The sequence below is a fragment of the Marmota flaviventris genome, chromosome 11, assembly GCF_047511675.1.
Source record: "Marmota flaviventris isolate mMarFla1 chromosome 11, mMarFla1.hap1, whole genome shotgun sequence".
Classification (NCBI taxonomy): domain Eukaryota; kingdom Metazoa; phylum Chordata; class Mammalia; order Rodentia; family Sciuridae; genus Marmota; species Marmota flaviventris.
Genome location: NC_092508.1, coordinates 53942352 through 53965067, shown reverse-complemented (window position 1 = coordinate 53965067; position 22716 = coordinate 53942352). Strand labels below are relative to the sequence as shown.

At 35.0% G+C, this 22716-nt stretch overlaps 1 protein-coding gene across 5 annotated transcripts in view; it reads right to left on the bottom strand.

The window, feature by feature from the left end:
- Window positions 1-22716, bottom strand: part of Ccdc141 (coiled-coil domain containing 141) — a 189300-nt gene that overhangs the window by 138650 nt on the left and 27934 nt on the right. For all 5 annotated transcript variants that reach the window (XM_071619021.1, XM_071619022.1, XM_071619025.1 and 2 more), the window contains 2 exons: window positions 5232-5423; window positions 2798-2906 (listed from right to left, as the gene is read on the bottom strand). In XM_071619021.1, the coding sequence (XP_071475122.1) occupies window positions 2798-2906; window positions 5232-5423 (301 nt within the window). The remainder of the gene's footprint in view (window positions 1-2797; window positions 2907-5231; window positions 5424-22716) is intronic.

Here is a 22716-nt window from a genome sequence, read left to right as displayed (position 1 = left end):
AGGAATTTTGTTCATTTTAAGAAGGACATTAAACAGGTAGAGGGTACAGCTGTGATCAAAATTAAAGTAACTATTCTCCTCCTGAACATCCCTGTAGTACCTTGTTTATTGCTTACTTTTTCATCATTCTGCCATGCCTTCCATTGGAATTAAATATAAGAAACATTCAATGAGAAATACACTTTGGGTTGGAAGCTATCTTAAGTTTAGGAGGTGCAGAGATGCTCGAATCCCTGCCACCCAGGCTCTCCCAATCTGGTGATAAATATAAGTAAGGAAATAAGTTATTACTGCACAGTGAGCAGGGTGGTGTACAAGAGACACTCAGAGGAAGCATAGAAGAGTGTGACAAGCAGGTACCTGCCCTGCTAAACCACTGGCTTCCTGAGGCCAAAGTCTGTGCACTCTCCAGACACATGGCTCTAGGTTTCTCGCCAGCTCCAGGCTTGGAAAACACTGTTTAAGTATGTGTGGTTGAACTGAGGATGACCAGGTTGGTAGCCAGGTTTATCATGGAAACTATGCTTGCTGGAAAAAAACTTTAACTAACTAGGCTTGTGTAGCCCAAAGGAGAGAAGACAAGAGAAGATATGTTAGTTTTCAACTATTTTAAGGACTGTCTTGTGGAGGAACAGGCTTATTCTGTAACATTCCAGAGGGCAGAAACTTCAACTTGTTCCTGCAGTTCTGACCTCTGCAATGTTACAGGATAAGCTTCTCACAAACAATGCAGCCTGAGCATTGCTCAATTACAGAAAGGCACAGGAGAAGCTAACTGAAGTGAGCCGACTAAGAGGAGTAAGTTAGATCATGGTTCTCAGTTACAGTGTTAGCTTTTGCCATCCCAACATTCTCTGTACTACTCAACTGATGGACATATCAGAGATGTATTACAACTATACTTATACTTCATTTCCTTAAATTTAAAGATAACAGATATGAAGCCCTTAACTACAAACTGGAGTTTCATCCATTAATATGTACTTCAAATCAGCTCATCTTAATCATATCCCACTGAATCAGTTGATGATTATGTTTAATCAACTCCCATTCTATGAAAACAAAGTGCTTGAACCATCATGAGGCATATGAATTAGAACCAGGTATCTTGACCAGCCCCTATGTAATCCTTGGGCTTCTAGTATCACAAAAAGGGGCACAAAAGGGTTCTAGTAAGCATCTTATCAGGATGGAAGAATATTTTGTTGTCACAAAAATAAAGCAAGTTTCCTGTCTTCAGCTAGCATTTTTATCCATCTTTTCAGACTAAGAGAAGGCCAGGTGGACTCTGAAACGCAATGCCCCTGAAAAGCAATCCCCCGTCAGCTGGATGCCAGCAGTGTAGCCTATGGCCTCCAACCAAGCAGTGCACACCCATGTAAACTGGCTTGCTGTGCTGCACATCTGCCAACCTTGTAGGAGCCAACAGGAGCAAGCATACAATGTTTAGACTACTTCACACCCTTCCAGCTCCACCTCTCAATGTTTCTGGGAAATTTTCTACTTCCATAAGCCCCCATCCCTCTGGAAAACTTCATTTTATTGCTTCAGTAATGAACCTTTTCATCAAAAGTATCAGTCACTCTCAGATTTCCAGGAGTAAAATTGCTGTGTGAAGATCATGCTGGTTGGATAAAGATTGAATTGAGACCAAGAACCCACCTCAGTTAACTAGACTCAATTCACTTTCCAGTCTCTGAGAAAGAATGTCATGTGATTCTGCTCACCCCCTGTGGGGTGGCCAGCTAAATTGTGGCTGCCATGTAAATAATGGATAGCCACTGCTTTAGTGCTGAATCTTTTGATGTTTATGATTCTTGTTAGTGATAGGTTGTACAGAATAATAATCAGTTAAAATTGCATGTATATATTTCATAGGTTCGCATAAGAATTTACACAGGAAATATTGAATTCTTTAGTCTTTGGGTTTGGGAAAAGTTATGGTAAATTATTAATCATAATGATCTAGGTCCTTTGGAGAATGAATATAAACACACTACATGTTTGTGGATTTGAAAATGTTCTTTATTCTTCTCTAACATCATCAAATTTGTGGAGCTAAAAGTCATTTCATTCATACTTAGTTTTAATTAGAAGACACATTAGGCAGAAGTGACTTTCCCTATGTATTTATCTACCCTACTTCCCCAAAGATGATAGCAAATAACTACTCTTCCACAAATACCTTCCTTGTTCTAGTACTGGTCATTCCCAAATTTGGCAGTGGAGGGTTAGAGGAGAGGCCTGGCATACAAATTGATGTAACAATTAGACTGTCTTCAGAGCTGTGCAGAGGAAATTGGAAATCTTTTTGTGTAATGCTTTATTACTTATATCTGGAAGAAGCTCACTACTTTTTTTCTGCAATAATGAGAGAGGAATTTTCTTTATTCAAAGTGGCTATTTAAAAGACTGGCCTTCATTTATTAGCACTTAAAAGGAATATTCACTGAATTTAACCAACAAGTATTTAGGACCCACCATCCACATTGCTAGATGCAAGGATAAAATGATGAACAAGGTGAAAATGGCCTCTTTCCTCAAGAATTAAAACTAGAAGACCAGGTAAGGAATCTTCCAGAGGCTCTTCCTCTGCATTCTCTTAGAATCATTTACACTTAGTGCTTGCTTTCAGAAGGTAACCAAAAATAAAGCTTTACTTATCCTTTTTTTGGGAACAAGTTGGGGGTCTACATAATAAGATGAGTTAAAGCATGCTGTTGTACATAAGCATCTATATTATTAACATCTTTGGAAAATTTTAAAAGTTTATGTGAAGAATAAACATGTCTCTTGCCTTTGGCGTGATGTTCATGAAGCTGAAGAAGTGATTGTAAAGACTCAGCACTTTCAAACTCATGAGGACTCTGGAGGAAATCTTCAGTTTGGTCTATTTTAATAGCAAACTACAACACAAACATAAAGGAAGATATAAGAAATCAATCAAAATCAAAATGATGCTTATTGTTATCTGTGGGTGATTTGATGAATTAACGGCCTAGCTGGCCCGTGTGTTTCTGTAATGGTATGTGTGAGTGTGTGCTGGTTTGGGTTGTTTTTGTGAGTGGGTGTTTGCATGTTTACAAAGTGTCAAGGTCCCTCTCCTTCCTTTAGATCTCTCTTATATCAAGAAATATTCCCTGTATGTTGAAATAGACCAACTTATTTACTGTTCAGAAATCTATTCATTTTTTTCAACCAAAATTATTGTATCCTATGTAATAAATTCAATCACTTTCAACATTCTAAGGAAGTGTCTGAAAGAATCAGCAGAAAGTTTGCAAAGAAAAACCAACAAAAGCTTGGCTAGCCAGTACTTATGAAATTATGAGTAAATTTAACTTAAAAAAACTCAGAGAAGGCTTAAATATAGTCCCCCCCACAATGATTAAACTTAGAAATGAAAAATACAAGTTTTAGTCTAATCCCCTTGTTAGTACACAACAAAATATATATTTCTACAGGAAGTAGCCTGAACAGGTATACACCAAAGGGACACCTTTGTGAGAAATACTGAAAATAATCTTCAAAGAGAAAAAATGAATGACCATCACAGGTGATTTGTTTTTTTTCCCTCATAGAACATTATGATAAGTTTTAAAGTCACTGTATAACTTATCTCTGTACTTTTAATGCTTATTCAAATTTTTAAAAAATTAACCAATAAGCAAATAATACTTGAAAATTTTGCCTTGATGTTCTATTAACTTATGGATATTTTCTTTTCTCCACCAAAAAGTTATACTTTCCCTCTTTCTACAGCTTGTTCAGGGCAGAAGTGGCAACAAGAGGACACTTTTCAAAGAGCTTGATATTAATTTCACCCTCTTCTTTTGTATTACTGATGAAAATTGCTTGGTATACAAAAGGAGCCTGAACAGTATACAGGAGCTGGTCCAAAAATTGGATTTAGGATAATACAGAAACATTTAGTCATTTCACTAGATCCAATAAATGCTCACTCAAGTAAAAGAATAAGAAATGCTGGGTTGAAATGGTTTGACTTAATATTTCCTTTGACTCCATGTGGAATCTGGAAGTAATTTCCACATCATGGAGAAAATTAGCTAGCATTAACACTAAAACACAGAGAGAAGCAAATATTGAGCCTAATGTTAGAGAAATCATTTCCTGTACTCAGAGGAGCTGAGTTTGGAGGCAGTTGACACCTATACACCCCTTACTAGGACAGAATGAATCAGCTACATCTGTAATTTGGCTTCTGTAGGTGTATTTCAGCTAGTTTATTTATTTTCAGAAAAGATGATTGTGTGGAACTTTTACCCAAGAACATCTGTAAAATAACTTGGAGTTGGACTTCAGTGTTAAAATTGTGGAGAGCAAAACTTGGAAGTTGCAATAAGGTTTTTGCTCCTCCTTTTGGCTTTTAAACGACTTCATGATGCATGAGATTGTCTACCTCAATTCTTATGTTCTGCTACTAATCTTCTTTGCTTCATTATTTTGGATTTAAGCTCTGAATTTTCCATTTAAAAATGTCATATTTTTCAAAGCTAGTGCTTTATCATAATGAAGCAGTGCTATCCCATCAGAACGAATGTGCTGCCACTTGACAGAGAAGTTAAAAGTGAAATTTCCAGTAACTGGCTTATACCAAATACAACACTTCTTTTGATAATGTTCTTTGAGGCTCACATTTTGAAATCTGGAGCCTCAAAAAAATATTACAGAATTCAAGAAAAATTATAGGGGAAATGACCTTCTTAGATCCAGTACTTTTTCCTTCCCTTGTATTTTAATGAGCTCAAACTACAGAAAACTAACGATATATGCATTAGAAAAGTACTCTATAAAGTGCTAACTTTATAAGCTAAGTGTTCTATGAGACATTCTGTGATTGTTTTTTTTTTAATCAGCAGAAGAATTTTATCCTTCCACTTTTAGTCAACAAAAATGCCCTAAACTAGCCTTTCCTAATGACCCTATTAGTTGTAATTAATGGTAATTGTTTGATTGGTAACTGCATTAGTATCTTCTAAAGAGGAAATAAAATCAAAATGACATCAGACTAAGGGTGCTTACTTTACTTAATATTTTATTTATTTTTTAATTTAAAAACTTAAATGTATTCTCTTAAACGTATATACCTTTGTTATTCTGTCATTTTTAAAAATCCAATGGCAATGTCTATTTGTGGAAATAAAACATTTTCAGGAGTGTTGTTTATTGGCTTTGGTGTGGAAAAGGGAGAATTATTTTCAAATACAAACCTCCAAGGCATTTTCAAAAAATTCACAGGTCAACCTAAGGAGTTCCCGTCTTCTTTCAAGCATGGAGACCAGGGCTGCCCACGCTTCACCCAAGGTCTGGGCCATGGCGTCATAAACCTGACTCTGATTCTTGTTCTCTTCAGCTGTCTTGTCTGCTTCCTGCAAGAGTTCCCACACCCGATCTTCCAAAGCCTAAGTCCAGGAGAAAAATAAGGCATAGGCAGAGTGTCACCCAATGCAAGAACACAGAAGCATGGCTTAAACACTTGGATAGTTGAAACTGTAAATAGCTTGGGAAGATTGAGGAGAGAATTTGTACAATCTGTTGTGTAGGCAAGGAGGAGCAGTGGAGATTGTGGACAGCCAGAGAGCATAGCCACGCTAAATACTGTAGAGGTTCATCAAAGTTGCATGCCTACATTCCTGGAGTTATAGATTATTGAGCTAGATCTCACATTTCTAAATAAATAAATAAAAATAAGAAAACTAATTGGAAGACATCCAGAAGAGTAATTAAGAATAAAGTTATGAGAAATGAGCCCAACAAAACTTACTGTTTATTTTGAATTACTGTCAGTTAGTTGTTAGTATGTTTATAAAGCTTCATGTAAATATTAAGAATAAATTCTTCATATTGTAAAAATTAGAGAACCTGTAACCAACGTTATGAATTGTTTGAACAAACTATGGAGGAGGAAGGAAACATGTGCTTACAAAAGTGTCTCACTGAGAGATAAGAGGAACATTCCATAGATTCTGTTTCACTCTTGAAGTTAGCAACAAAACAAAGATTCAAATTAGTAGGAAGGCATTACAAATATGATCAGGCAAAATGTAACAAAGAAAACAAAAGTAGTAAGAGCACATTTATCAGGACACTTACACAAAACCAAATGCAATGATGGGAATATATTAAATATCAGTAAAAACATGAAGTTTTCAACTAAAAAATAAATATCATTAAAGTGAGTGAAACAACAAAGCATCAAAATTCAACTAATTTATATTTTTGCTTGAGCCATCCTTAAACTAAAAAGAAATAACATTTGAAAATAGAGATGAGATAGAACAGGCAGAAACAAGCAAAACAAAAAACAGGACTAGCAATATTAATATCAGATAAATTAGAAACAAAACAAAAATCATTCAGGATTAAAGAATGCCTTTTTATATTGATAAATAATATAATCTGCAGCACAGATAAGGCACTTGCTCTTTAGTCTCCATGGTAGAAAAGGGAGATGGAAAGGCTGTATAAAATGCACATGCCGGCTGGCTGCCCCGGATCTAGGGCCTGCCACCTTCAGGAGATGACCTCTAGCAAGTTGTGGCTGCCCTGCCAAGTTCAAGAGCAAGTTTAGTCAAAGCGCAGGATTGCTCTAAGGAGGCACCTAAAAATTGTGTGTTGCAGATTCCAGCACAGATTCCATGAAGGAACAAATCTAAACTCAAGAGGGCAGCTGTTGTAGCATCTGTTACTCTTGAGAGATTCAACAATTAGCCATACAGTTAATGTTCTGGTTTTAAAAAATATGAAGAAAAAAAGATAAGGCACTCATGAACTTTCCAGTTATAGCATGGAAATATTTCAAGTAGGTGCAAACAGTCAGACCACATTGTAATAAATATAAATAATATAAAGCCTGGATAATAAAACAAATAATTTTGGAAATTTAAAAAAACTTTGAAGAATTATTCTTAAAGCAAATATATAATAATCATTATAATTTTAAACAGTTTAGAGAAAATAATAATGAAGCTACTATATTCAAAGTCTTAAGGTATACAACTAAATTAATGCTTAGAAAAAATATAGCTTTTGACAAACTTGCTTTTAAAGAAAAAATAAAGTAATTAAATATTCAAGTCTAAATTATTGAAAAATAATAAGAAATAAATCAAAAATTGAGGGGGAAAGATAAACAAATACAAATCCAGATTAAGAAGAATGGAATACTTAATCCCTCAATGCCCAGTGCATGTCATACACCAAGTATAAAATGCTTTCAAGAAACCATGACCTCACCTAATTCATGCCATACACTGACCACATAGTAACTAATATGGGCAAACTCTCAGATGGAGAAATTAAAACATTTATTTAAATAAACTCAAAAAGTTTCAGGTAAACACAGAGAAATGACTCAATACTTTAACAGAGAAACTTAACAGAGACATGGAAGCAATTTTTAAAAGTTAAACAGAAATCTTTGAGCTGAAAATTATACTAAGTAGAATCACAAAAATGGTAGAAGGCATCAATAGTAAGATAGATCAAACAGAAGAATTAGTGAGTCTGAAGACAGGCTACTTCAAAATACAGAGATTAAGGAGAAAAAAAGAAACAAGAGGAATAAAGAAAATCTATGATAACTTTAGAACAGAATTAAAAGAGCATCAGTCAGATTATTGGGTTTCAAAGGGGACTAGAGAATGCCAAAGGGGTAGAAAGCTTATTCAAAGAGATAAGAAAAAAAAAAAAAAACTTCTCATACTTAGAGAAGGATACAAAAATTAGGTACAGGAAGGGCAAAGGTCCCTATCAGGTTCAACTCAACCAAGTCTACATCCAGACATACTACAATCGAGACTTTACACTAAAACACAAAGAGAAAGTTCTCAAAGCATTAAGAGAAAACAACAACAACAAAAATAACCCATAAGGGTATTACAGCAGACATCTCATTAGAAACTTAACTAGTCAGGAGGAAGTGGCATGAGATTTTCATAGGACTAAAGGGAAAAAATTGCCAACTGAAAGTATAGTACCCAGAAAATCTACAAACCCACCACCTCTAGCCACAGTCTGTCTGCATAGAGTTATCACCCAGTTAATCTCTATTAGGGAATTAATGCACTGACTAGGTTAAGGCTCTCATAAGCCAATCATTTCACCTCTAAACTTTTCTGCGCATTGTCTCACACATGAGCTTTTGGGGGTCATCTTATATCTAAACCATAACACCATGCTTAAATCAGACAACACAGACTTTATATCAAAAGCAATAAAAAGAGACAAAGAAGGTCATTACATAATAATAAATTGGTAAGCTCAGCAAGAGAAAATAAGAATTCTAAATATGTCAAAGAAATTGATAACTTATAATAAATGAACAAATTCCTTGATACATATGCCTTACCAAGATTGAATTGTGAAAAGAAAACCTAAATAGAGTTCAATGTAGGGGGTGATATTTATTAATATCAATCAATCAATCAAATACCTAGGAATAAATTTAACCAAAAAGGTAAAAGATCTTAACAATGCAAATTGTAAACCATGAATGAAATAAATTTAAAAAGGCATTTAAAAAATTGAAAGGCATTTGTGTCATGAATTGGAGGAATCAATACAGTTAAAATATCCATATTACCTAATGGATCTATGGATTCAATGCAATCCTTATCAAAATTTCAATGTCATTCTTCACAGAATTAGGGGAAAAATTCTAACTGGAATTTTAAAAAGATATCAAAGAACCAAAATGATCTTAAGCAAAAAGAACAAAGCAAGAGGTATTACACTACTTGACTTCAAAGTATACTATAAAGCTGTTAAATCAGAACAGAATGATATTGGCAAAAAATTAATAGTGGTTTTGCTGAATTATGCTAGTACTGTTTTTAAATTTTTTAATTTGTTCTTTTTAATTTTTAGACAATATGTATTTTGACTTATCATTCATACATGGAGCATAACTACCCATCTTGTGGTTATACATGATGTGGAATTATACATACCATTATTCATATATGAATATAAGAAAGTTATGTCCAATTAATTCTACTGTTTCATACTCCCCTTCATTTCCCTTTGTCTAATCAAAAGTATTTCTAATATTCTCTCCTTCCCCTTATTGTGTGTTAGCATCCACATATCAGAGAGAACAGTTGGCCTTTGTTTTTTGGGGATTGGCTTATTTCACTTAGTGTGATATTCTCCAGTTCCATCCATTTACCAATAAATGCATTAATTTCATTCTTCTTTGTGGCAGAGTAATATTTCTGTGTGAGTGTGTGTGTGTGTGTGTGTAATTATCTTTATCCATTCATATGTTGAAGGGCATCTATGCTGGTTCCATAGCTTAGCTATTGTGAATTGAGCTGCTATAAATATTTATGTGGCTGCATAATTGTAGTATACTTATTTCAAGTCCTTTGGGTGTATACCAAGGAGTGGTATAACTGGGTCAAATAATAGTTCCATTCAGAATGTCAATGCTGCTTTCTAGAATGGTTGCACCAATTTGCAGTCCCACTAGTAATCTATGAGTGAACATTTTTCCCCACATCCTCGGCAACATTTATTGTTACTTATATTCTTTTTTATATATTGTTTTAGTTGTAGACGGACACAATACCTTTATTTGTTTATGTGGTGCTGTGGATAGAACCCAGTGCCTCACCTATGGTAGGCAAGTGCTTTACCATTGGGCCATAGCCCTAGTCCTATTGTTAATTTATATTCTTGATAATTGCTATTCAAACCCTTAGAGTACTTTTAATTTGTATTCTAATTGCTAGAGTTGTTGAACATTTTTTCATATATTTGTTGACCAATCATATCACCCATAAATCAATTGTGTTTCTATACATCAGTGATGAATCAACTGAAAAATAAATTAGGAAAACTGCCCATTCACAAATTCCTCAAAAAAAATAAAATATTTGGGAATCAATCTAACAGAAGAGGTAAAAGACATCTACAATGAATACTACAGAAACTTTAAAGAAAGAAATTGAAGAAGACATTAGAAGATGGAACTATCTCCCATACTCTTGGATAGGCAAAATTAATATTGTCAAAATGGCCATGCTACCAAAAGTGTTATACAGATTTAATGCAATTCCTATTAAGGTTCCGGCGATGTTCTTCATAGAGATAGAAAAAGCAGTCATAAAACTCATTTGGAAAAATAAGAGACCCAGAATAGCCAAAGCAATCCTCAGCAAGAAAAGTGAATCAGGAGCCATCACAATACCAGGCCTTAAATTATACTAAAGACCTATAGTAACAAAAATGGGATGGTATTGGCACAAAAACAGACACATAGACCAATGGTACAGAACAGAAGACACAGAAACAAATCCTCATATATACAAAGGTGCCAAAAACACACATGGGAGAAAAGATAGCTCAACAAATGGTGCTTGGAAAACTGGATATTCATATGTAACAAAATGAAATTAAACCCCTATCTCTCACAATGCACAAAATTCAACTCAAAGTGGATCAAGGATCTAGGTATTAGACGAGAGACCCTGTGTCTACTAGAAAACAGTAGTCCCAACTCTCCATCATGTCAGCTTAGGAACCAACTTCCTCAACAAGACCCCTATAGTGTAAAAAGTAAAATCAAGACTCAATAAATGGGACAGTATCAAACTAAAAAGCTTCTTCACAGCAAAGGAAATAATCAAGAATGTGAAGAGAGAACCTACAGAATGGGAAAAAAATCTTTGCCACCCTTTCAATAAAGCATTAACCTCCAAGGATATATAAAGTACTCAAAAAACTTAACACCAATAAATAAATAAATAAATAAATAAATAACCCAACCAATAAAAGGACAAAGGAACTGAACAGACAGAAATGAAGAAATGTGAACAGTCAACAAATAAATGAAAGGTAGTACTGTTTTTAATTTTATAAGGAAACTTTAAACTGTTTTTAAAAATATTTTTACTAATTTACATTCCTGCCAACAGCAAGCAAGATTAGAATACATAGACCGATTGAACATAATAGAAAATCTGAAAATAAACCACACATCTACGACCAACTAATAAAAGTGTAAAGAATATGCATTGAAACTTAGAATGGAATCACCATTTGACTGAGCTATCCTACTTCTCAGTTTATACCCCCAAAACTTAAAATCAGCATACTATAGTGATGCAATGTTTATTGCAGCTCAATTCACAATAGCTAAACTGTGGAACCAGCCTAGGTGCCCTTCAACAGGTGAATGGTTAAAGAAAATGTATATATACTCAATGGAATATTACTCAGCCTTAAGGAAGAATGAAATAATGGCATTTGCAGATAAATGGATGGAGCTGGAGAATATCATGCTAAGTGAAATAAGCCAAACCCAAAAAAAACAAAGCCAAGTGTTTCCTCTAACAAGTAGATGCTGGTCCCTAATGCAGGGGGTGGGGGTGGCATAGGGAAGAATGAAGGAATTTTGGATTGGACAAAGGGGAATAAGGTGAGGGGATGGGGTGTTGAGTGGGAAAGACGGTGGAATGAGATGAGCATTATTACCCTATATACATGCATGATTACATGACTGGTATGACTCTGAACCCTGTATAGCCAGAGGAATGAAGAGTTGTGCTCCATTTGTATACTATGTGTCAAAATGCATTCTATTGTCATGTATTACTAATTAGAACAATTTTTTTAATTTAAAAAATAAAATAAAAACAACAAGAAAAGAAGATGCTTTGGAGAAATGTCAGTCTTTTCAATAAATGATGCTGGAAAAATTGAGTATCCACATGCAAAAGAATAAATCAGACTCCTACAATCCATAACTACAAAAAATCAAGTGTATGAAGACAAATATAAAACTTTAATAAGTGAAAATATTAGAAGGAAAAATGGGGAAATTCTTTAAGGCATTGGATTAGGCAAGGATTTTGGGGAACATGATCTAAAAAGCACAGGAAACAAAAGCAAAATAGATGCATAGATTTAATCCAACTAAAAATCTTCTGAACAGCAATGGAAACAATCATCAGTCAGAAGAGAAATCCTACAGTATAAGAAAAAATATTTACAAACTATATAAGTGATAAGGGGTAAATATATAGGACATCTAAGGAACTAAAAACGTCATAGCAATAAATAAATAAATAGGAAGGAAAGAAAGATATGATTAAACAATGTGGAATAAAATCCATCCATGCATTTTTGTGTGTCCTTTTAACTGTGAAGATATTCTACTGAGTGTGTAAGACACAATTTGTTGCTCTAGTTATTGTTGGTAAGTATTTCCAATTTGTGGCTATTGTTTATAAACTTGCTATGAATATTTATTTATATGTTTTTTGGGGTAGACATTTTTTCCATTTCTCTAGGTATTTACCTGAGGTGTTTTCCAACTTAATTTACTTTCTTATCATACCTTTCCATATGTTTTCAATTTTTTAATGAAAATGTCTTTTTTTTTTAAATCATCGGGGGCAAGTGTTGTTTTTATTTTTGTAACTATATAAAATAGCTCTATACTAAAAAGAAAAAAATCATGCCCTTCTTATGTTGGAACAATGGACTGTTATTTCCAATTACTCTTGGAACACTCATTTCCTTCTTCATAACTTTCAAATCATATCATAAGACACATTATACACTTTAATTATATTATTGTGCCATTTAGATAACTTTAAGTGCTAGTTAAGTTTGCATTGTGCATGGTTTTCTTTTTATACTTTTTATCACTAAAATAGATTAACCTAGCCTTAACTTCTACTTGCAATAGGCTTTATTTCTGGGATATATATGAAGAAGAAAAATATTATGTTAGGAGTTTTAACATCTTAAGAAAACTCATTAATACGACTAGAAGTACAATAAGAACTGAGATTAGGGGAGTTTGATAATTACATGGCAGAGATGCAGGGAAGAATAATAGGCAATTAATTAATTCTGGAGAGAGACAGATAAACACTTAACCTTACAGTAATATTTCTCATATTTTAAACAAAGGTGATAAGATAAATCTGAAAATTGGCTATTTTTATATTTAATAGGATTGTCTTTGGAAGCATTTCTACATAGAATTCTCTCAGCTTTGTTAAACATACATGAAATAATTCTTCTTATTACTGTCCTTTCCCACTGAAGTGACACTTTAGAAAGTAATGTAGAAGATAGGGGAACAAACAACTTGAAGAACTACAATTCCAGCTTCCAGTATTTCCTTGGGACTCTCCCATGACCTCTGGTGTGAACCACAAAATGTTATATTCATGGCAGACCCAAGGCCAGAACATTCTTGCAGAACCCTCTGGGTTTGATCTGGTACAAGTTGTGCTTGGGATTTTGTCCAAGAAATCCAGTAGACATTCTGCTTGTGTGATATGCAGAAAATTTTCTGTTCAAAATTCTCTCAAAATTTAGATCACTGTTGGGGTACCAGAATCAGAGGTCAAGAATGGTTCAGTGCATTACAGGATCTACTAAAATGCCATCTAAAATACTTGAGAAGACAGGGACTCAAACAGAGTGAACAAGCAGGATTCATAGGATAGGGTTATTTCTCAGCCAATCCAAAATCTCGGTGCTTCTTGTGAGATTCTAGAAATAGAGCAAGAACTCAAACCAGAACCTACCACCCAGGTGTTTGATGTCTAGCACTGGGGGCCCCCTACAGTACTATTTCTTCAGCTGTGGTAATGGTGTTAGTAAGGCCACATGGTTCTTTTATTTGTTCCCACCTTTCGATGTTTACCCAGGTACCATGTCATCTCATTGGCGACACCTACCCTTCTGAATCAGATGACTGTTTATATGCTACCAACACTTTGGAAATGCTATTTTAATGTTCATTACTGAGCCTCCAGGGAGACTACCTCCTTTCTTTTCTCTTCTGCTCAAAGAGCAGGGTGTATCAGCTGAGTAGCCTGAAACACAAATGCAATCAATATACTAGTGGAAAGAGAGGAGATCTTTACCCATGCATGCTAATGACAATGATTTCAAGTCCATGAAGGAGACACAAGAGACTTAAAATTCTGTCTTAATAATATTTCCAGCTTAAGCAGCTGTCACTGATGCTCATACCTGTAGGGCATTTTTAGTCACCACAATGGGGAAAGGTTGATAAAGGATTGTCCCACCAAATGGTAGCACTACTGAGAAACATTGAATGCCCTGCACATCATAAAGGCTCAGTAAGTGTTCATGGTAGATTGTGTGGGAAAAATCTAAAAGGTTTCTTTCACATTTTCCTGAAAATCATCTCACTTTATTTCACAGGTTATTCGGGTTAGAGGAGACTTTTGACACCAGTTGTTCCAATCCAAACTCAACAACATTAGGAAACACACATGGCTGCCACTTGTCTCCCCCACCCTTAGAGCAGACCCTTCCATGGATGTTAGAAAAAGTTGTCTTCTATTGGACCAAAATCTGTCTCTTTGTTCCCCAGACTGCCACATCTCCAAGATTTCTAATTGTAGGAAACCCCTTGACAACACCCTTAAAGTCTTCCATTTCTCTTTCTTCTTATTTAGACCTGAAGAGTTCTTTTAGAAGTTGAATTTGGCACTATGGAGACTTAGACAAGGAAAACTTGACATATTTTAAGCATCTGAAGTGAGCCTGGCACTCCACCTTCACCCCCTCTCCTCAAATGTCTGTCCATCACTGTCAGCTATAGACTGACTTCTTGCCAAGTGGTGAGAACAGCTCTTCCTAATGGAAGACCATCAAAATCCAGGCAGTAAGAAGGGACAAATTAGTAACTGAAAACACTCTTTAAAATGGAAAAGTCTAATTTTTTCATGTCTTATTTATCAATTTAGTAATGACATGATAATGTCAATAAGAATATTTGTATAGTGCTTTCCAGTTAAAAATATAGATATTATCTTTATGATATTTATGATACCCTCCATCAACATAGTTGTGTAGGAAGTATTTCACTTCAATGGAAAGGGTGGTCTTTTTCCTCCATTAAAGCTAAAATTGAATTGTCACTTGTTCAAACATAACACAATAATACTCTCTATGATGCTTGTTTGTGGAACCTAAAGTTATTCATGAATGTATTCACTTATCCATTTGCAAGAATTTTCAAGCACCTCTTAAGCAATACAGATCATGGTGATAGATATTGAAGATGGTGGTCTAGTTATTGTGGCATTGCTTTCCTTTCTTCCATACTTCAGCTTTTTCTAATACTCATCTCCTTTTCAACTCATTCTTGAGTGATTTCTGTCTCCACTCTCCTACTCTTGCAGAGATCCATCTGACCTCACATTTGTCAATGCCATAATCCTCATTTAATCACCTCTTCATAATTGAAAATGTTCAGTGCTCCAGTAAAAATGTTTCTCTTCTACTGGGCACCACTACATGCTCATTCTGTTTCTGTTTCTGCTCCCTTTTACAAATGTATTTCTCTGTCCATTTTTAAGTGTCTAGGTATTCTAGGATATCATGGCCTTTTCTCTTCACACAAAAAGTAGGTGTTAGTAGTGGGGTGGGGTGGGGACTAATCTCAAAATCATTTGGTTGACTTTTTAAAAACTACACTCAACTTCTTTCAGGAATGTTGGTATGGTCCTGAGGGCAGAGGCCCAGTGACTCCTTCTGAATAAAATATTCCAATAAGCCACTAGTATTAATTATATTGTGTCTCTGTACAATCCAATAGAGGGTGGAAGAGAAAGTGTGATAATTATTATTCAGTACCCTCTTTCCAAGTGAATACCTCGCTCTTGTAACTACAACCACTATAGACATAGTTTATTTCTCCTGATTTTTAAATCCACTGAAAGTTGTCACCCAAAAATCTAACAACCATTTTCACTAAGTTTGCAACTCACTTGGCTGCCAGGAACAGAAATATGAAGGACAACCTTCACTCGCCCACCCCTGCCAAATTATTCAATTTCAAGATCTAGTCAGTCACAAAGACCTACTGAGTTGATCTTTTCCTTATCATTTGAACCCTGGCCTTTCTCTATTTTCACCCCCTTGCCCTAATTTAATCTCCCACCATCTCTCTCCTGATTTCCTCCAATAGCTTGTCAACTCATACCGGTGCCTCTAGGCTTATTATCACCCAATCCATTCTCTACCCTGCTGCCATGTAGAAGTATGATTCTGCTAATCAGCAACTTGTAAATCTTGCCATGCTTCCACTGGTTTGAAGATAAAATTTAAAGTCTAAGCGTAGCAAACGAGAATCCCAGTACTTGATTCTTTCTATTCTTCCCTCTCTCAATTCACTCTCTCACACTCTTCTCTAACTTCCCTGAAGTTCTTGTGATTCCTGACTCTATGGGTTATTATCCATGTCTCAGCCCAAAATTCTCCCCCATGCAGCTTCCTGCTCATCCTTCTCCTTCCTGTGAATCACCTCTGTCTAAAGAACTCTTCATCATCCTTTAAGATATTTAGGTGCTGTGAGTCTTCCCTGACCCTCATCTGCCTCTCATACATGGGTCTGTGGAATTTGCCTTTCTAAAGTGCTTTTCAGGCCACTGCACCACCTGCCACTACTGCCCCATCTATGAAGGAGGCCAATCCATTGTGGGACACCAGCCAGGGCCTGGAAGCCCAATATAAACATAAGGTACTGGAAACTTTCAGGGACACTATAAGTCTACAGGGTAGAAACTATACAACCTCAGATCCACACTGAAGGTTGGGAAGACACGCAAAACACATGAAAAAATAAGGGAATAAAGTGTCCCAAACAAACCAAGATGCTCTAATAGTAGAATCAACAACACAGTAGAAGAAATGTTGGAAAAGGAGTTCAGAATGTACATAGTTAAACTGATCCATGAAATAAAGGATGATGTAAGGAATGAAATCAGAGAAAATTTTCAGGAGGTGAAAGATCACTTCAATAATGAGATCGAGATTATAAAAAGAAATCAAGCAGAAATACTCAAAATGAAAGAATTAATAAAACAAATTAAAAATTCAATGGAAAATATCACCAACAGACTAGACCACTTGGAAGACAGAACCTCAGGCAATGAAGACAAAATATATAATCTTGAAAATAAAGTTGACCACACAGAGAAAATGGTTAATGAAAAAACATGAACAGAACTTCCAAAATTATGGAACAACATGAAAAGACCAAATTTAAGATTTATCAGGATAGATAAAAGCAAAGAGACACAAACCAAAAGAATGAACATTCTTTTCAATAAAATAATATCAGAAAATTTCCCACACCTGAAGAATGAAATGGAAAATCAAATACAAGAGTCTTACAAGACACCAAATGTACAAAATTACAACAGAACCACACCAAGACACATTATAATAAAAATGCCTAGCATTCAGTATAAGGAGAGAATTTTAAAAATTGCAAGAGAAGAGTATCAGATTATAGGGAGGGGGACACCAATTCGGATCTCAGCTGATTTCCCAACCCAGAGATCCTTGAACAACATATACCAACATCTGAAAGAAAATGGATGTCCAACAAGAATGCTATATCCAACAAAATTAAGCTTCAGATTTGAAGATGAAATAAAAACCTTCCATGATAAGAAAAGTTAAAAGAATTTACAACTAGAAAGCCTGCACTACAGAACATTCTCAGCAAAATATTCCATGAGGAGGAAATGAAAACAAAAAAAAGCAAAAACCAGCAAAGGGAAAGACTACACTAAAGGATGACAGTCAAAGGATAAACTAAGTTAAAAACCAGAAATAAACCAAAATGAATGGTAATACAAATCATATCTCAGTAATAACCCTGAATGTTAATAGCCTAAACTCATCAATTGAAAAACATAGACTAGAAGATTAGATTAAATAACAAGATCCAACAATATGTTGTCTCCAAGAGACTCACATCATAGGCAAAAACCCACAAAATCACTCACATGGAGCATGTAAATAAGCAGGGGTTTCCATCCTCATATCAGATAAAGTAGACTTTAAGCCAAAATTAATAGGAAGAAACAACAAAGGCTATTTCATACTGCTTAAGGGAATTTTACATCAACAAAGCATAATAATCATATGCCCTGAACAATGGAGCATCTACATACATCAAACAAACTCTTCTCAATTTTAAGAATCAAATAGGCCACAGCACAATAATACTGGCTGATTTTAACACACCTCTCTCACTACTGCATAGATCTTCCAAACAAAAACTAAACAAAGAAACTATAGAACTCAATAATACAAGCAACAATTTGGATTTAATGGACATATATAGAATATTTCATCCATTAACAAGCAAATACACTTTCTTCTCTGCAGCACATGGATCCTTCTCTAAAATAGACCATATCTTATGCCACAAAACAACTCTTAGCAAATACAAAAAATATAGAGACATTACCCTGTATTCTATTACATCATAAAGTAATAAAATTAGAAATGAATGATAGAATAAAAAATAGAAGCTACTCCAATACCTAGAGACTAAATAACATGCTATTTAATGACGAATTGATAGCAGAAGAAATCAGGGATGATATTTTAAAAAATTCTTAGAGGTAAACAAGCACACTGATACAACATATCAAAATCTCTGGGACACTATGAAGGCAGTGCTAAGAGTAAAGTTCATTACATTGAAATCATTCATTAGAAGAATAGAAAGTCAACGAATAAATGACGTAACATTACATCTCAAAGCCCTAGATAAAGAAGAACAAATCAACACCAAAAAGATTAGAAGACAGGAAATAATTAAAATCAGAGCTGAAATCAATGAACTTGAACAAAAAGAGTTTTTTTTAATTAACAGAAAAGTTGGTTCTTTGAAATTATAAATAATATTGATAAACCATGAGCCATACTAACAAAGAGAAAGAGAGGGAAAACTCAAATTACTAAACTTCTTGATGAAAAAGGAAATATCACAATGGACATTACTGAGATACAGAAGATAATTAGAAAATATTCTGAAAATTTATACTCCACTGGAGAATATTATGCTAAGGGGAGTGATAATAGTTGTATTTTGGGACTAAACAGAGGGGAGTGAGGCTCATAGTATGTATACATTCTATGTATGAGAAATGAATACCCTAGCTTGAGTGGTCATTCATCCAGGCCCCTTTCTATACTCTAGAGCAGTGTGTCTCAATATTGAGAACTCAGGAACTCAGAGAACATGCTGTGGACTCCCCAGTTGAGGAACCACCAAAGAAAGTCCATCTGCCATTCCACTGGCACCAATGAAATGAAACACAAACACAAGTGAAGGCATTGAAATTTGTCAGCTTAAATTAAATATTTCAAGATAATCACCAAAAACATGGAAATTATTTGAAGTACTAATGGATCTCTCTGAGACTACATTTGTAAACTCCCATGGATCTAGGAAGCACAATTGAGAACAATGCAATAGAAGAAGCTGACAAATGAGTCAGGCTGGGCGGGAGTGATGGCTGACTGTGCGGATGTGCTGCTACAAAAGCTGTGCAGTGCCAAAGACGCTCTGTGCTCAGGAGAGTCCACCAAGAACAAATCACTTATACATTTCCAGGCTTGTGGTCCACTGTTTGTGGGAGGTAAAAAGAGGATAATGGATTCAAGGGGAAAAAGTCATAGAGTTGAATAGAAATGACCTTGGGAAGAGGAATGAAGAGATGGGGGATGTGTACACAGCAAAGCACCAGGAAATCAGAAAACGTCTCAGAGGTGGTGGGAATAAGAAAGCCAGGAAGACACGGGCATTCCAGAGTTTGATGTAAGAGTTGAGACCAGGACACTGTCATTGATGAAGTGAAGCTTCCAAGAAGCATCTCAGACCCGTCAGAATGATACAGCTCACAAACACACAGAGTTTGTGATACACTTCTTGTGGAATCACAGCACATATGAAATATATGCTGCTAGAAACATAAGTGAACAGCAGTTGCTTAGAGCCTACTTGAGTGGTCATTTGTCCAGACCCATTTCTACACTATAGAGCAGACAATTTGAAGCAACTTCTTAGACAATTTGAAGGATGCATCCATCCAATCTGGAAAACAGAATAAAGATCTTTTATGCTAAACACTTGTTTATGGATGAAATTGCTCTGATATTTTTCTGGTTTGCTCTAATTTTAAAAACATCATTTTTAACATTTCTCAATGAAATTTGAATTTTTTTCTTATTCTGGCAAGGAGACAAAGTTTGCTCATGAGGCAGCTATTGAGGTAATATCCTTCCTTTTTTTTCACATATAAAAATGGTGTTTTTCTAACAGTCAAAACATCATACACATTGAGTTGTTTCTCCAGAGATGGAGATGAATTTGCCTTGAGGGGCCACATTCCAAAGTAGTAATGGGTCTCCTTTTGATGTCATACAGTGTAATGACATCATTAAGAGCCAGGCTGAAGTGGTAGAACATTACTCAGCACACACAAGCTTCTGGGTTTTATCCCCAGCACTGTGAACAGACTCTGGAGTCCACATTCTGGCTCCACCACTGCTCTGCACACTTTACAAGTTAATTTTCTAACCAAATCTCAGCATATCATAAAATGGGAACAATAATAATAACTACTTCATGAGGTTTTTGTGAAGATTAAATGAGTAATCCCTGGAAGCCCTTGGCATAGTGCATGGTATATAGTAAGTGTTCAATATATGTTAACCATCATTTTAATTATGTTTTTATTTATGTGTGCTTCTTACTAGTAAGATTTTTATTTATTTATAAAACCACTGGATGGAGAACATCATATTGAGATCCTAGTAGGAATAAACTAAATGATACCTGTTCTGATTTGGATCTTGGAACGTCCCCTGAAAAGCTCAGGTGTTACATAATGCAACATATTCAGAGATGAAAAGATTGGATTATGAGAGATGTAACCTCATCAGTGGATTAATCCATTTGATGGAGTAATAATTTGAATGGATTACTGGGTGGTGATGGTAGGCAGGTGGGGTGTAGCTAAAGGAAGTTAGGTCATTGGGGCATGACCATGAACTACATCTGTCCCTGGCCCTCACCTCCTTCTCTCCCCAGCGCCTGCCACAACTCTCTCCTTCTTGCTTCCTGGCTACCAAGAGCTGGCACCGTGCCCTGTCATGGTGCTTCTGCAATGGAGTCAGCTGACAGTGGACTGAACCTCTGAAACAATGAGCTAAAATAAATCCTTCCTCTTCCAAATTGCTCTCATCAGATATTTTAGTCACAGTAATAAAAAGCTGACCAATAATAACATACTCATAATAGGAAATAAAAAGTTACTTCTGATTTGCAGTATCTATATGAAATGCTAATCACTATAACCATTTCAGAAATGATGACAGTTCAAAACGTAAGATATTTTAATCTGAGACAAATAACAATGATCTATTTCCAAGGAACATGAATATTAGATTATATTTAAAGAACTGGGTTTTTAGAAAATTTCTCTTATTTTGTCCTAATTTTCTATGATGAAATTATTATTTTTATGTATGAAATAATTAATAATTGTATCAGATATGTTGATGAGATGGATAGCACAAATATTCAGTAATTAAATATAGAAATTCAGCATATGGCAAAAATTTATGTTTTATAAGGCTCAAGTCTTAGTATTTTGATTTTGCAGTAAATCCAACTATATAATCATGTATAGCCTGTTTTGAAAATCCAAATGGAAGTAAAAATGGAATGTTGTGTTCTAGGATTTGTATTCCTTTGGGCTAAATATTGTATTAATGACGAGGAAGATTGACATAATTGTTTTTATGCATCCTTAGGCATCACTCACTAAAACAAAGTAAACATATCTGAAAGCAAACATATGCTGTAATTATTGAAACCACATTGCCTATGCTCATACAAAAAATGTATTCTCAGTCAATTTTTTAAAAAAATTTTTTTAGTTGTCAATGGACCTATTTTATTTTATTTATATGCGGTGCTGAGAATTGAAACCAGTGCCTTGCACATGCTAGGCAAGCACTCTACCACTGAACTATAACCCCAGCCCCCTCCATCAATTTTTATAGTCATCTTTTGCAATTTCTTCTATTGCTGATAATTATCTTCATAAATTTGTTTAAAAGCCAACGAGGCAATAAATACAAATGATCATTTATTAAGAAAACTAGATATTTGTTGATAGGTGAATTATATGTGTTCATCTGTACGATACAACAGATCTTGGATCAATAGACATTTTAGCTTACTATCAATATGATTGAATTCTAACGCCAAATATTTTTGTTATTAATCTTTAAATTTTGGGATCAGAATGAGAATGCCATCTGAATTTTCTATTTAACCAGTGATATTGGGATATCAATTTTCTTAAAACCACACCTACACTCTCTATCAGGTAATTCAGAATACTTCCTAAGTAACATTTTTAAAAAAGGCAAACTAAACTCCTAAAATCTATATTTTTTGGCTTCTTGAGGAGTTGTCCTCCAAGTCACAGATGAGTTGATTGGTTCAAGAGTGAAAATATGATTTTCTCAGGGAAGGAAAATGATCAAAGCCTGAAAAATCAGATTCCACAGAACCTTACCTGCTGAGACGATCTGCAAAGATCTATTCACCAGTTACTAAATTGGTCAGATGTGAGCCTGGTGCGGGTGGTTGGCCACTCTACCAGCTATGTGCACAGCTTACCCAAGAGACAGAGAGACAGAGCCCAACAACATTACTAGCATTCCTGGATCCAGCCTACTTATTAACTGATTCTCCTACTTAGAAAAATAAATACATTCAGAGACATAATCCACATTTTTGTGGCTTCTCCAAACTTAATAAATATTAAAATCTTAAAATTGTATCTGTTTATGACTTGAGGGATAGAAAAAGAA